At 38.8% G+C, this 14,188-nt stretch overlaps 1 protein-coding gene across 1 annotated transcript in view; it reads right to left on the bottom strand.

Moving 5' to 3' along the window:
* Positions 1-14,188, bottom strand: part of LOC139735611 (dolichyl pyrophosphate Glc1Man9GlcNAc2 alpha-1,3-glucosyltransferase-like) — a 73,179-nt gene that overhangs the window by 32,319 nt on the left and 26,672 nt on the right. The window contains exon 3 of the mRNA XM_071646398.1: positions 11,458-11,651. Within this exon, the coding sequence (XP_071502499.1) occupies positions 11,458-11,651 (194 nt within the window). The remainder of the gene's footprint in view (positions 1-11,457; positions 11,652-14,188) is intronic.

Genomic DNA, 14,188 nt, shown 5'->3' with positions numbered 1-14,188 from the left:
TTTTGAACAAGGAGACACAGTATCACACCATAGAAATGCAGCTTATGGGACTTGTTGGGTTCAGCAAGTGGTCATCCTTTCAACCATAATGCTGGTCACAGTTTGTTAATTTTATTCCAAAGTTTGTTAATCCAAAGGTTCCTTATTCCGAAAACTTTTATGCTTATGTGGAGAAGAAATTGGCATAAGCTTTCAGATCTGACTTTTGCATCAATCTGTAAAAGAACACAAAAACAACATCTTCTATTATGTCACACAAATGAAGGAGCATAGAGTACCTTTCCCATATTTGTGTGCCTGATATAAGATACTTCCTCAAGACAAAAAAAAAGAAAGAAAAAAAAATGGAAAAAGGGCAGTGAAAGAATGACACAGAACTTGTTCTACCATCTGCTCTAAATCTGGAAATGGAACATTTAAGTGCCTCACCCGAAATGCCCCATGGGTGGAGGTATATAATCAAAAACTTCTCTGTACACTTCTTTCACATCTAACAAAGATCAGAGAATATATCATCCAACCAATCAGGAGGGCAAAGAACTTTGAAGGAATCTTTCATTGTTGAAGGCAGTAGCAACAGATTGAGATTTAGTGAAGTTTATCATAGCTCTTTTTTTTCATTTAAAACATAAAAAAAGCAACAAAGCAAAATAGGACCAATATTAATAACTGCTTTCTGTACTTATAATGGAATGGTAAACTCTGGAAAGTCATAAAGGTACATATAGTGTGGCCCATTTCTTCTGCAAAGTGATTTGTCCCTGATTTTTATTTGAAGCAGTCGTGAAGCCATTGTACATGTACTGGCACCATCTCATATGAACTTAGATGGCCTACTATTCTTTACTGTGATTTTACTCCTATGTAACATCAACCTCATATTGGCAAGTCATTCGATATTCTAATACATTGCTTGGATTGCAAGTTTCAAGTCTTATATGGCTTTATGGAGAAATTCACTCAACTTGTGCTGCAATATATAACAGAATACCCTCTCCAATCACCCCCCCCCCAAAAAAAAATAGAGCAAAAAGGTAACAAAGAATAATGCCACTACCTAAATGTGAGAAATTTGACTAGAGCCTAACAGCTCTAATGCAATCATTACAGACATTCCCCTGAGAATATACAACATGTGACACTTCATATTGAATATTTATGAGTATTCTTTGTAAGCTATGTTCCTTAAAGGACAAGTTCACCTTCATAAACATAAGGATTGAGAGAATGCAACAATATTAGTAGAACACATCAGTGAAAGTTTGAGGAAAATTGGACAATCGATGCAAAAGTTATGAATTTTTAAAATTTTTGTGTTGGAACCGCTGGATGAGGAGACTACTACAGCTTGTGAGTCATATGCGTACAACAGTATAAAGAAAATGTAAAGAAAATTCAACATATTTTCACTTTTTTTGCATAATAAAAGAGCACTTGACTTGCCTCTTTCTAAAGGCAGGGGGAATAATATCACCCATAACATTTGTCGATAACGAGTCGTGGGAATGTGTACTTTTTTCAAAAGACGAAATTTTGTGAAATTCTCTTTATATTTTCCTTATATTGTTGTACACATGTGACATCTAAGTTATTCACACATTGCAGTAGTCTTCTCATTCAGCGGTTACTGCACAAAAACTTCAAAAATGCATAACTTTTAAACGGATTGTCCGATTTTCCTCAAACTTTCAGTGATGTGTTCTACTAATATTGCTACATTCTCTCAATCCTTATGTTTATGAAGGTGAACTTGTCCTTTAATCTAAAAAAAACCCCATAACAACAACAACAGCAGCCATCCTAAAAACAAAAATCCCTGCTCAGGGTCCTACTCATCACATATGGAATATGCTCATCCAATTCCCATCCTTTCCCTATCCTCCCCTACCCCCATTTCATGACATGTAAAGGCAAATGGGTCTTTTCCTAAGGTATCCAATTACAAACACCTTCAGCAGATCAACAAGATATTACATGCATTCCGGTTCATTACACCTGAAAAGTGAGATTCCACGACACCCATTAAGCCTCTGGTGAAATTTCATCGCTCCACAAGATCCCCCTGCCCCCACCCCCCCCCCCCCTCCAATCCGTCCATACAAGCTGAAAGAGCAGCAACTCGGAAAGAACATCTCGACGGCATGATGAGTACCCCAAGTGCATCGTGGGAGATAACTGATTCAGAATCTTCCATTCATGAAGCAAACCATGAAGGGAATGTTTTTATTTTTCTTTAGTTTATGTGTTGCTGCTTTGGGTTTTTTTTACACGGCACTTGTCCTTTACAACATGTCCATCCATATTTTTGTTCGTAAATCACATATGGAATTAGAATCGCTGGGTTTTCCCTTTTTGCGATTCGGTAATCATCGCGACTGAGCATGAATCATTAATGCACATGAACTGATATCACTACCTACACAGCGGGAGCAGTCACGCACGCTGCAGGAAGTGGCGGAATGCAAAATTTTCAGACAGATGCCAGAGACGGGTTAATACCATCACATGACTGGCAGTAATGAATTCTTCATTTTTTTCTGAGAAATCACGCATATCATACACCACATCAATGCATGCATGTACACATACAAGTTCTCCATGTTTGATTAATGTTATATTTATCATTATCATCATCATTATCATCATTATTATCTGATAAGAAGTGATGCACAGTGCAGGACATTACGACGAAACATTCATGCATACCACAAATCATTTTTGTCAGAAGTGCAATAGCATACTATTCTGAGAACAGAATTTTTTTTTGAGGGGGTACCATACATGAATAAGAATACTCACGACACAAAAGTTAAATTTCATTCAACGTTTCACCTCTATTAATCTTGTTTGAAAGATCTGTAAATTTTCTCTTCATGAAGTAGCACAACCTACAAAGAGCAATTCACTGTCTAGAAAGCAATGTGCACCGTTTGCACCTTTCTCTTTAATAATACAAGGCATAAAACACTGTGTTCCTTGGATTGGACATTAACTCTTCATGTGCCACAGTGTAAAATCCCTGTGTGCCACATTATCCTGAGGGTGCAATGCAGGCATGCTTTGGGGAAAAAATTCTGTGTTTCAAATCCATGCAACTTCTTATAAATTGTTGCTATGCTTGACATGAGTAATGAGCAAAGTTGTGGAGAAAATCCCAAGATTCCCAAAATTCCAACAGGGAACATCGCTCAATATTCAATCACCACATAATGAAAGCTACAAGTGAGTGGATCAGAATTGCGAGTGACGCTTTCATTGTAATGTGGCATTTGGCGATTTATCGATCGGTTTGGGCAGATTTGTGCATTTGAGTAAAATCTGTGAACTTGGCACGCCGTCGACTGAGTCAGGCATGCGAACATGGCACACAAAGAGATAAAAGAAGGTCCCAGTGCGAGAGCTGGCCATGACTCACACATGTAAAAGATTCCACTTCATTCATTCATTGCAAAGAGCAGGGGGCTAACCTGGTGAAGTGGCCAACCTAGCTAAACACACAGAAAACGGGCAAATGATGCCAACCCCTCGTGGTTTGCCCCAGGTGACTAGCAGTAGTCAGCAAACGGTATCAACCAGGCACGCCGTGCCATACGAGAAGAAGAAGAACCTCCGTAAGTGACCTTTTACTACACTTATGCTGCTTAAACTGTATATGGAATGTTGATCATACTGTAAATCTGTAATCATATCGTGCTTATTTGTAATTCATAATGCTGAAATCCATCCTGCTCTCATATATACATGTACATATCTTGGCTCAGTTGCAACTTGCAAATATAAATCCTTTAGCATAATTTCATATCATCTTTATCCTATAATCTTCCCACACTTTATGCTCTTAGATATCAGTGCAAACCTTTCTACCTCTTTGGGAAGTTAAAGGAATATTTCCTTCAATCTTGGGAGTTTGAAAACAAGTTTGCAATCTGAGTATGAATCAATCTGAGTATGAATTCTACTCAGTGCCACAAATGTCAAATACAACTTGCACTTTACGTGTGCTGGATTATCCTGAACTTTATGATCAGGCAAGCAACACTCTGCGGTGATCCAAACTTATCTCAATGACATGACAGATATATGCCTACTATGACTGTTACAGGGAGATGTCTACTACTTTGTTGATGATGATGATGATAATAAAGTTGATAAAAATAGTAATAATGATAATTTATTAATATTATCAATAATAATGATAATAATAATAATAATGATAATAACAACAACAATGATTTTCATAATATGATGTAATATTAATCAAATCAAACAATAGTAAGAGTAGTAGTAGCTATAATTGAACACATACATTTCTAAGTAGTCACTTCTTACACTGCCATTACAGAAGCTTCAATTCTTTCCTTCATCTTCTCTAATTACATCTCTGTCTCTTGTTTGTACCCATTTTCATCGTTAAGTTTACTTTGGAGTATGGCAATGACTAAGGTACAGCAGTCATACAAGTGTATGTACGTTCTACAGCAGACAAAAAAGCATATCAATGTGATTGAGTTTCAGACTCTTAGAGTGGAATTGCTTTCTGGCATGCCCTAAAAGAAAAGCCCTTTTTTATAAAAAAAGCAATCAAAATGAGGAAATTCCATTCAGTAGAAATGAACATGCCAGACTCCCCCATAACTTTGCATCAAATTGCAGCAGTTTGTCTACAGATTCAGACTGGAACTGCAAATGTGAGTTTCATGGATTGCTATGTTTGAAATATTAATGATGAATATCTGCCATGAGCATCTGCTCATTCAAATAAGGCAAAAAGGAATCGAGAGGTGAATTCATTACATTTTTTTAACAATAACATTATGTATCACATCTCAAACAAGCAATTGTTGTGAAGCCAGAAGCCAGAGAGAGCAGAGGTGATAGTAATATTCATTGAAACGGGGAGATCTGGTATATATTTCTTTCCAAAAATGATTGCATGAACACATGCTAGATTTTTTGTTTCCTGTGAGTGATAGGCAATTAATACTCTAATCCCAAGTAACATAAAACTTCACCACCAGGAAAAAGTACATTGGCAAAATCAAAGCAGAAACTGTTTAGGCTTTCAAAAGAAACAAGGAAAAGTAGAAATTACGCGGTGCGTAATATATGTCCCTGCCGAAAGTAGCATTTTGTAGCAAAATGTACAATATAGGTCAAAAATCAAGGTCAAAGGTCAAAGAAGTCAAAGGTCAAAATTCCGTGTAGAAGTTTTGAAGCCCTCACCTAGTGCCATCACATAAAGCAAACGGAATCAAAATCGGGTTAGAAATGGCGAAGGATGTAGCATTTTGTAGCAAAATGTACAATATAGGTCAAAAATCAAGGTCAAAGGTCAAAGAAGTTAAAGGTCAAAATTCTGTGTAGAAGTTTTGAAGCCCTCACCTAGTGGCATCACATAAAGCAAACAGAATCGAGATCGGGTTAGAAATGGCGAAGGAGTAGCATTTTGTAGCAAAATGTACAATATAGGTCAAAGGTCAAAGTCAAAGGTCACAACTGAAATTCTGTGTAGAAGTTTCAAAGCTCAAATGTAGTGCTATCATATAAAGCAAACAGAATCGAAATTGGCTCATAAATGACAGAGAAGTAGCAAATTGAAAGTTTTGATCACACACGGACGCACACACGGACACACACACGTACCGAGCCCGTTTCATAGTCCCCTGCTCGAACTCGTTCGGCGGGGACAATGAAATATAGGAGATGAAAATGTAACTGTCATGAAACAGCATATTAGACATTTAATCAATGTACATTTTTGAAATACAAAAATGGTAGATTTCAATTAAAAAGATATGAAAAGAATAAACAAAAATATATATGTGTTCACCAATCAGACAGTTATGTCATAAACTGTCACTAAACCATGTGGGCCGACTTCTGGACGATTGAAGAAAGCAATGGCAGCTGGGCAGCACGACGACAGGACAAGATTGTTTTTCATGTTGAACATGACACGTAATCAGAGCGACAGTGCGACGACACTCACACCCACGCTTCGGCAAATGATCTGCTCTGAAAGACGGCGCGTTCTGTTCCTGCCCCACCGCCGCCGAAGCGCATCCATTATGGATCAGTTTCTGCTATGATGCCGAATGGCTCACATGAATTAACTTAAATCCCTTACACACTCACTAAATGTAGCCCAGGGCGGCAGTCGGGCTTACTGAAAAACAGCGAAAAAAGAGCAAACAATACGCAAGCAATGTTTGCAAATGTGGAACCAGTTGATGTAAGAGCTCTTTGAAAAACATTCGGCTTCAGTTTGCAAAAACCTTTTCTTAATCCCTCTTAAGTCTCCAAAGTGGCAAAGAAGGTGATTGTAAAACCACAGAATATCTTCTTTTTCTTTTCTTTTTCCAAATTACACAACTTATATTCAACTTTGATAAGAGAGATATTCCATCACTTCTAACATATACATACTATTCTCCTCAGACCCTTTGTATTGTTATATGATTGAACCTGCTGAATTACAGTCACATGTAGCTTTATCATCATACTGACAACATTGGACTCATTTTTGTTCGGGATTGGGTCTCAAAGACTAAGAACTAATCTAACTGTTACTGTCAAAGAACTCATATTATGCATAGTTTCTTTTATCATGTATGCATAGCATTTCTCTCAGGGACAAATAAAACTCTCAAGATCTGGGAATACCCGTAACTTGTTGCTTGGGTAATGGATGAATTCGGGCAAACTTTGACAACTCCAAAATGCAACTTTCTCTCCAATAGTCCTTCCTTCTTTCCCCGACTGCCCCTTCCCAATACTGTACCGTCTACATTTTTGTTTCCCGATCGTTTGTATACCTGTGTGCATGTGTGTGCATCTGTGCGCTTCCATTATTTTGTCTTTTTTCTTTTGTAAGTCCCATCTTACTGCATGTACATTGTACCACATCTCTACAAGCTTGTCTTTTACATGGGCCTCTCTTTTCCAATAAAGCAATTTATTTTGAGCAAATAGTTTCCTATAGATTACACACTTGCTCATTAAATCTTCCACTTTCAAATTTACGTTTATATATTTTGTATTGCATGAATTTGTTGTAATAGTTGCATTTGAAAGAATTTGTGATATTGGAAATTAGAATTTGATTTGAAATGAACTGACCTGAACAAACTGTATTAATGTATTATAATTGTGTAGTTGAAAGAATTTGTGATACTGGAAACAGAATATGATTTGAATTGCATTGGTCTGAACAAACTGCATTAATTTGTTGTAGTCACTGCAGTCGAAAGATTTTGTGATATTGGAAATGAAATTTGAGTTGAATTGAATTGAATTGAACAAACTGCATTTCAATTGTTGTAATTGTAATATTTGAAAGAATTTGCGATACTGGAAATAGAATTTGAATTTAATTTAATCGAACGGAACAAACTGTCAAGCAGGCAAACAAGAAGTCTGTCATTTTTATTATTTTTTTTTTTTAGTCTTGTCCTATGCCTTCAAAGCATCGCCATCTAATTTTGACAGCTTTGCTCTTTATTTCACTCTCACTAAGTGAAACAGAGAATGTACAGCGTTCTAAAAAAAAAATCCCCTTGCCGTGCTCTCTTCTGGGGCATCTTGTTGATCTTACACAAAAATAATGTAAATGGGATATCTGGAGACTATCTCTATGTTACATCAGCCGGACATTCAAAACTGGACTATGTCACTTGATTCTGATCATTCTTTTTAGATTTTAGGGACATCATTTTTTTTTTTTTCCAACCAGGACAGTCTCAAAAGACATGGGGCAGATTCTAGTTCATACAATCTGATCTCGCTGCGGTATCTCATGGCTCCCAGATGAGAATGCAAGCACTCCTCTAAGGCTGATTAAAACATGACTGGATGTGACTCTCATGTAGCTCTGGCACACATATTTCTATCGACAGAATGTTTGATAGAGTGTGCATCCACGTATAAAAAGTAAACATCAGTCGCAAATGAGGAAGTTTTACCGGTAGCCTATTGGGGATTCTTCTCCATTTGTACCAAATATAAGGGGGAAAAATACCATGATTGAGTACCTTCTCACAAATCACAATTCTGAACTGAAATAGACAACAGTTTCATCATGGAGTTGACATCAATAGCTAACTTGCCTGAAGGGATGGTATAGTTTTGGTTGAGATGGCCAGCTTCAGGTTTCCCACTTTTTTGTGACATAATGAAAACCTCTTTCAATGTGAAATATGAAAGAACATAGAATTCTAAGACGAATCAGAGGTTATTTGATGAAAACTGGTTTTGAAATGGCTGAGTTATCCAAAACAAAGCAATCCTAATAAAAGGTGGGACCCACCTTTTATGAATATCACTTTGTTTTACTTGTTTTACTTCCTGCGAAACTTCTCACGAATCTTCCCACTCCAGCTAGGGATACTTCCCCCACCCCCACCAAGCTTCTCCATCTTTTGCCAGTGTGACCGCTAGAAACTGAAACTTTGCGAAGTTTGTCGTGTGACCACTCCACCACCTGTTTGCGGGTGGTGTCTCCAAAGTGCAAGGCAATTGTGATGCACAGGTGTTCATTGTTACGTCTGTGATGCATAGGTGTTCATTGTTACGTCACAATAACTAGCCATCAGACAGCGAACTCTTTCTTTTTTTCTTGCGCAAACCCATTAGTGACACAAACTTCTTGATCCAAAGATCGAGAAGTTTGGCTGCCAGTGTGATCAGATGACATAAAGATTGCAAAGACTATGTGACCTTAAACTTCTTGATTCTCTGCCAGTCTGGCCACACCTAATGACTGAATCAGAGTTTTACAGAGAGTGATCCTGAGGTGCATAAAACAAGCAAAGTTTTAAACAGATATCAAACAGCACAATCCTGGTCAGCTTGGTGGGCAGCTTGAACAGCAATTGTTGAAATGTTACACAATGTTGTTGTCATTGTTATTGCTGTTTTTATTTGTTTCATTTTCCATCTGAAGAGATGGCTGGATAGCCCATATTCAGGTGCACAAGCTGGTCTTCCATGGGAAGATTCACTCTTATCCTTGAAAAATGACACCAGATACCAGTAACATCATTTACTGGACTTATCTTGATCTTGTGAAAGTTATGGCCAGAATAAGACATTTTTAGCTAAATTTTGATGACTTTTGGACTTGACCTTTGACCCTTCATCCCTTTCACCTCAAGCAAACCATGCATTTCTTCATTTGAAAGGAGTGGGAAGAATAAATATGAACAGCTATGATCAGATCATTCTTTGCTTTGAGTTTGTTTGTGTGTTGTTGTTTTTCATATCCTTTTGTAGTTTGTTCCCATGCATTTCAACAGTCACAACTTCCAAACTATTTATTGGCAACTGGTCGCTCATGCATCATATTGTACAGATACAGTAGTGTAACATCACAATATCATAAAAATATTGTTTAAAGTAAGTATGAAATGAATTCCTATTAATGGCAGCTTATCTCGGCACATCCATGCTTACAGGCTAATGAAGCATGGCTAGAGATGTGCAGATACAGTTGAAGTATTTTTAAAAAAGGGAAAAAAAAGTGTAGTAAGGATTTAATGAAGACTAAATGCATGAATATTGATAAAGTACATGTACAGTCAAATCTGTCTTGGCAGCCCACCTTAACGGCTACAGAAAAATTCCTCCAAGAGGAAAGCCATGTGAAAGACCCACCAATTTTGTATCCTGCAGTAGATTTTCACCTGTATATACCGTAAAGTTCCGTGTATAAGACGCACTATTTTTTCGTCGGAAAACGTTGAAAATCGGGGGTGCGTCGTATACACGGGTACAGTCGAATCACGGAAAAAAATCCGTCATGTACACCCAATTTTATAAGGCCAACTTGGGGCCATGTATGCCCATCGACGTTTGGAAGGTAAGCAATCACTAAAACTTACGGATAAAAGAGCGATCTTTCAATCTGGACACACACAAAAGCTGCAAATACGAGATAAACTTACATCGGCCTTGTGCAGTAACGATGTATCAATCTGGCCATAGACAACAGCTGTAACACTAACAGCACTGCTGTACATGCTACCGATGTCAGTCTACCAAGCTACCAACAGCCAACCTACGTAGCTGGAATACGCGATGTACAGGTATCATTACTAAATTACCGATACCGTAAAACTTATCAATGTACTAGTATCGATATGGCCATAGACAAAAGCTGTAAAATACGGAGTAGGATCGACACTATGTCACCGTAAATATGAACGATGTGTGAAGCATGCATGCATATCCATGTCGTTCGTTTGCTCTTCATTTCACGAGTGCAAGGCCAGCTAGGATAGCATAGCTACACTGTAGCTAGCATGCAAGCCTTTGGCAAAGGCAGCAGCTGCAGAGAGGCTTTTGCAATGGACTCGCGTGCACACAGTGATCGGATCGAAGCGCGCTTGCCCGTTGCGCGCTGTGTGTGCAAGTCCATTGCTCTCTGTGTGCGTGTGCTGAAATTATAGCGAGCTGCCTTTTGCAAAAGGCTAGCACTGTGCATACAAGCATGGTACAAGAGACACACATGTTACTGGTAACAGTGCATGAGTGTAATTACCGTACGCACCGTATGTCTTGCCGTATGATCCCTCTGCTACACTTGTTGATGTTTTTCTTATTTTTCGAAATGAACCTTCCAGTCTGACATGCGTCAATATGCGAGACACCCTCTGCTATGTATGACAGCAAAGATCGTACTGTACACTCATGAGTACGATATGCATGACATATGTACCACGATTGAAAGGCGAAACAATAGCAAGTGAGTACCGAGACAAGTCTCGCATTTTGCGTCTTCCATATTGTGTTGATGTCCGATGAATACAGTTAAAAGAAAATATAAAAGGAAACGAAAAATAGAGCAAATACATGCTGCATTCTAGGGAAATTTTGAGCTGAAATAATATGTATGACACACGCAATATTTGCATGGACATTTTCGTGTTTTTTTGTTTTTTTTTAAATTTTAGGTCCGAAATTAGGGGTACGTCTTATACACGGGTGCGTCCTATACACGGAACTTTACGGTATACATGTAGCAGCAACAGATCCATACTGAGCAGTACTGCAGCCGAATTGGTAAATTTGAGCTTGTTTGGGTTTTGGGAGGTTTTCTTTTGCTTTGCAGCCATGCCAGTAATATATTTTGAACAGTTTAATGCGATCCACCCCTGCACTCACCTGCCTTTCAGGCATAGTGATGCACTTTAATATGAAAAGCTTGATTCCTGTATGCATGCTAGTGTGCAATAACACAATCGATGACAGCATGAAGCATATTTGTGCATACAAACTACCTACAAGTAATGGATGGACACGATAATACAGTACATACATGCATGTAATACCGGTACACATAAAATGTTGGAGAACCTGACTATAGTGGCCACCTGTCTGTAACAGCCACTCTTTTCATCTCCCCTGGGTGGCTGCTATAGACAGGTCTGTCTGTCACACATTTGGGCAGGTCATACATACTCCTTGACTGCGTAGGCCAGCACGAGGTCAGTGAAGACGACGGACAGCCTCTGGAACAGGATGGTGGCCGGCGAGGCGTAGTTCAGGTTGCTGACCTTCAACATCTCGGGGTCAAAGTGCACAGCAACTTTGGACAGGAGCCATTCGAACCAAGCAAAGAACGGTGGGTAATCCAGTGTCCACTCGGACGTGTCCTGTGCGGAGGGGGGAATAGTGAGAGAGTGGGGACTTTTGATTACATCGCTGCAAATCTTCAAAATACAGCGATTAAAAAAAAAGTAATATCTCACATTTTCATGCCACCTGCGATTCAATTGATAATCGCATGCAATACTTAGTGCTTTAAATAGTTTACATGACAAAACTACAAATGTATGAGGGGAAAAAAAAACTGTTGCTTGTATTACTGCAAATTTGCTGAACATCTGAATTCTAGAAAGAAAAAAAAGACGAAGTAATATCTCACACTTCTATGTCATCTGTCAGTTGAATGACAATCACAGGCAATTCTTTGACATAATCTACATGTATACAAAAACTACAAATTTATTTGGGGAAAAACATGAGTAATTGACTTGAGATACTGTGACTGTCACAATAGTGAACAAGTGGAAGGATATATTGAAGGACAAAGGAAAAATGGATAAACAGGAGGTACGTATGTAGAAGACACAGCAACAGTAGACAGGGAAAAAAAGCAAAGAAAGAAAATGCTTCCACTATCTACATGTAAATCAATCTTTTAACTCGACAGCATGAATGTGTATTAGTGGCAATCGTGTATTCTATTTTTTTCCCTTGGGCATGTGCAATACACAGTAGGTCTAATTTCTGTAGCATCAATACATGATTTTCAAAGGGCCTTTAAAGGGATGGTATCATTTTAATTGAGATGGGGATTCAGCTTTTAACTTTTTTGCGAGAAAAATAGAAATCACCTATGAAATATTAAGGAGCACACATACAATTCTAAGAGGAATTCAAAGTTTATTTGATGAAAATTTGATAAAAAGTTGAAAACCTGAAGCCCCATCTCAACCAAAACTATACCATCCCTTTAGTCTACATAATGACAATAATAAAAAAAAAGAAGTGGCAGATACAGGATGTGTTATGTATACTTTAGATTCGAATGACATGCTTTGGTTTTAAAGTGTGAACAATGATATGCATTACTCCTTGCTACGACACAATAAAAAGACATGGAAAACCAAATCTGCGGTTATGGTGGTTTAATCGTGGAAGCCATGAGTTATATAATCCATACAATCGAATGACAACGTGCTTATCCATAATAACGAGTTCGATCTTGCATATACATTTTGATATAGTGATAACTTCTTACACCATTCCAAACACGTACAATAGTAATACACTTCACAGCATTATGCATCCCGAGATGAAGGGGGTTTATAGCCTCTGTGACAAGGGCCCTTAATTCATATAGTAAACCAATGTTACTCAACTGGTATATCAAGCGAAAGCAAAGCCACCCGTAAAAGTCCATCTGCCCCGCCGCACCGATAGCGAAATTGGCAGGAAATAAAACCCAAACACCTGTTCTGGTCGCATTAACAAGTGCTTCACGAGGGCACATATACCAACTCCGATCCCTTGCGTCCACGCCTTGAAGCAGTCACCGACCAGCGCGACTGCCCCAAGACTCGCATATTTACAGAGGGCTTAGATAACAATCCATCCTCGTGGTACTAAGGTCAGCCTGCTTCGCTACTCGCCGGTAAATAGAATTGCATCCAAAAGTATGTTACCAGAACAAAGCCCCCTTTACCTCGAGAGGAATATAATTATGAACGATTCAAACTGTACTTTAAAGCAGATGTTATCCTATAGCGGCTTAATTTTATCAAAATACGGCCGCAAAGTGTGGCAACCCCCAAGCAGGGGCGAAAAACCAGCAAAAAACCCTTCAGCTTTCTCAACCACCATTATTATGAAGGGAAAATGTCGCCGGAAAATTCCCCTGCGGTCCACCTGCGCGGTGCAACCAAGCTACGCTCTTGAGAATGGCCACACTATCACACTGTTACCTACAACCCATGCCTCCCTGACATCCATTCAAATATTGTTATCATTAATCGGCACATCCGTTTCCATCAAAGCCGAAACGTCCATTACGACGACCGTATGGAAATACGTAGGTAAACTTGCCCCCTATGTACTTTGATATCAATTATCGAAACACCCATAAGAAATGAAATACCAATCCAAGATTTGCAGGAGGCGGACGGGGAGGAGGTGGGTTTCGAAGTTCAATGTGTAAGACAATGCACGAAATCCAATATTAGGAGCCGCCTCAATTACTTCCTACTTCCACGACAAACCGCCATCGAATGACGCTACCTAAGCAATTTCTTCACCGCGTGCGCTTACCCCCGCAAACGAGAGGGGCAGCAAGAGCAGGGGTCACCTGTTGCGTAATCCCCCCTGCCCTATATCTGCCCGGCAACATCGCTACTGTGTCCTTCAAGAGTAAATTGTTTTAACTTCCTTGCAGTCCGTTAAAACCCATTATGTACCACAGCCAACTCCTGATGGTATGGACATACAAAACTTGCACATTTTGCTACAGATAAAAATAAGGCAAATACATTGTACTAAAGGGTACAAAAGATATAGATATATTTATACTGCCAAACATACAAGCACACACACACACACACACACACACACACACACACACACACACACAGACATACACAAACTACATATG

Source organism: Diadema antillarum, unplaced genomic scaffold, assembly GCF_040938485.1.
Source record: "Diadema antillarum isolate AM-2024a unplaced genomic scaffold, OU_Dant_1.0 scf00000003, whole genome shotgun sequence".
NCBI lineage: Eukaryota > Metazoa > Echinodermata > Echinoidea > Diadematoida > Diadematidae > Diadema > Diadema antillarum.
This window is presented reverse-complemented; position numbering and strand designations above follow the sequence as displayed.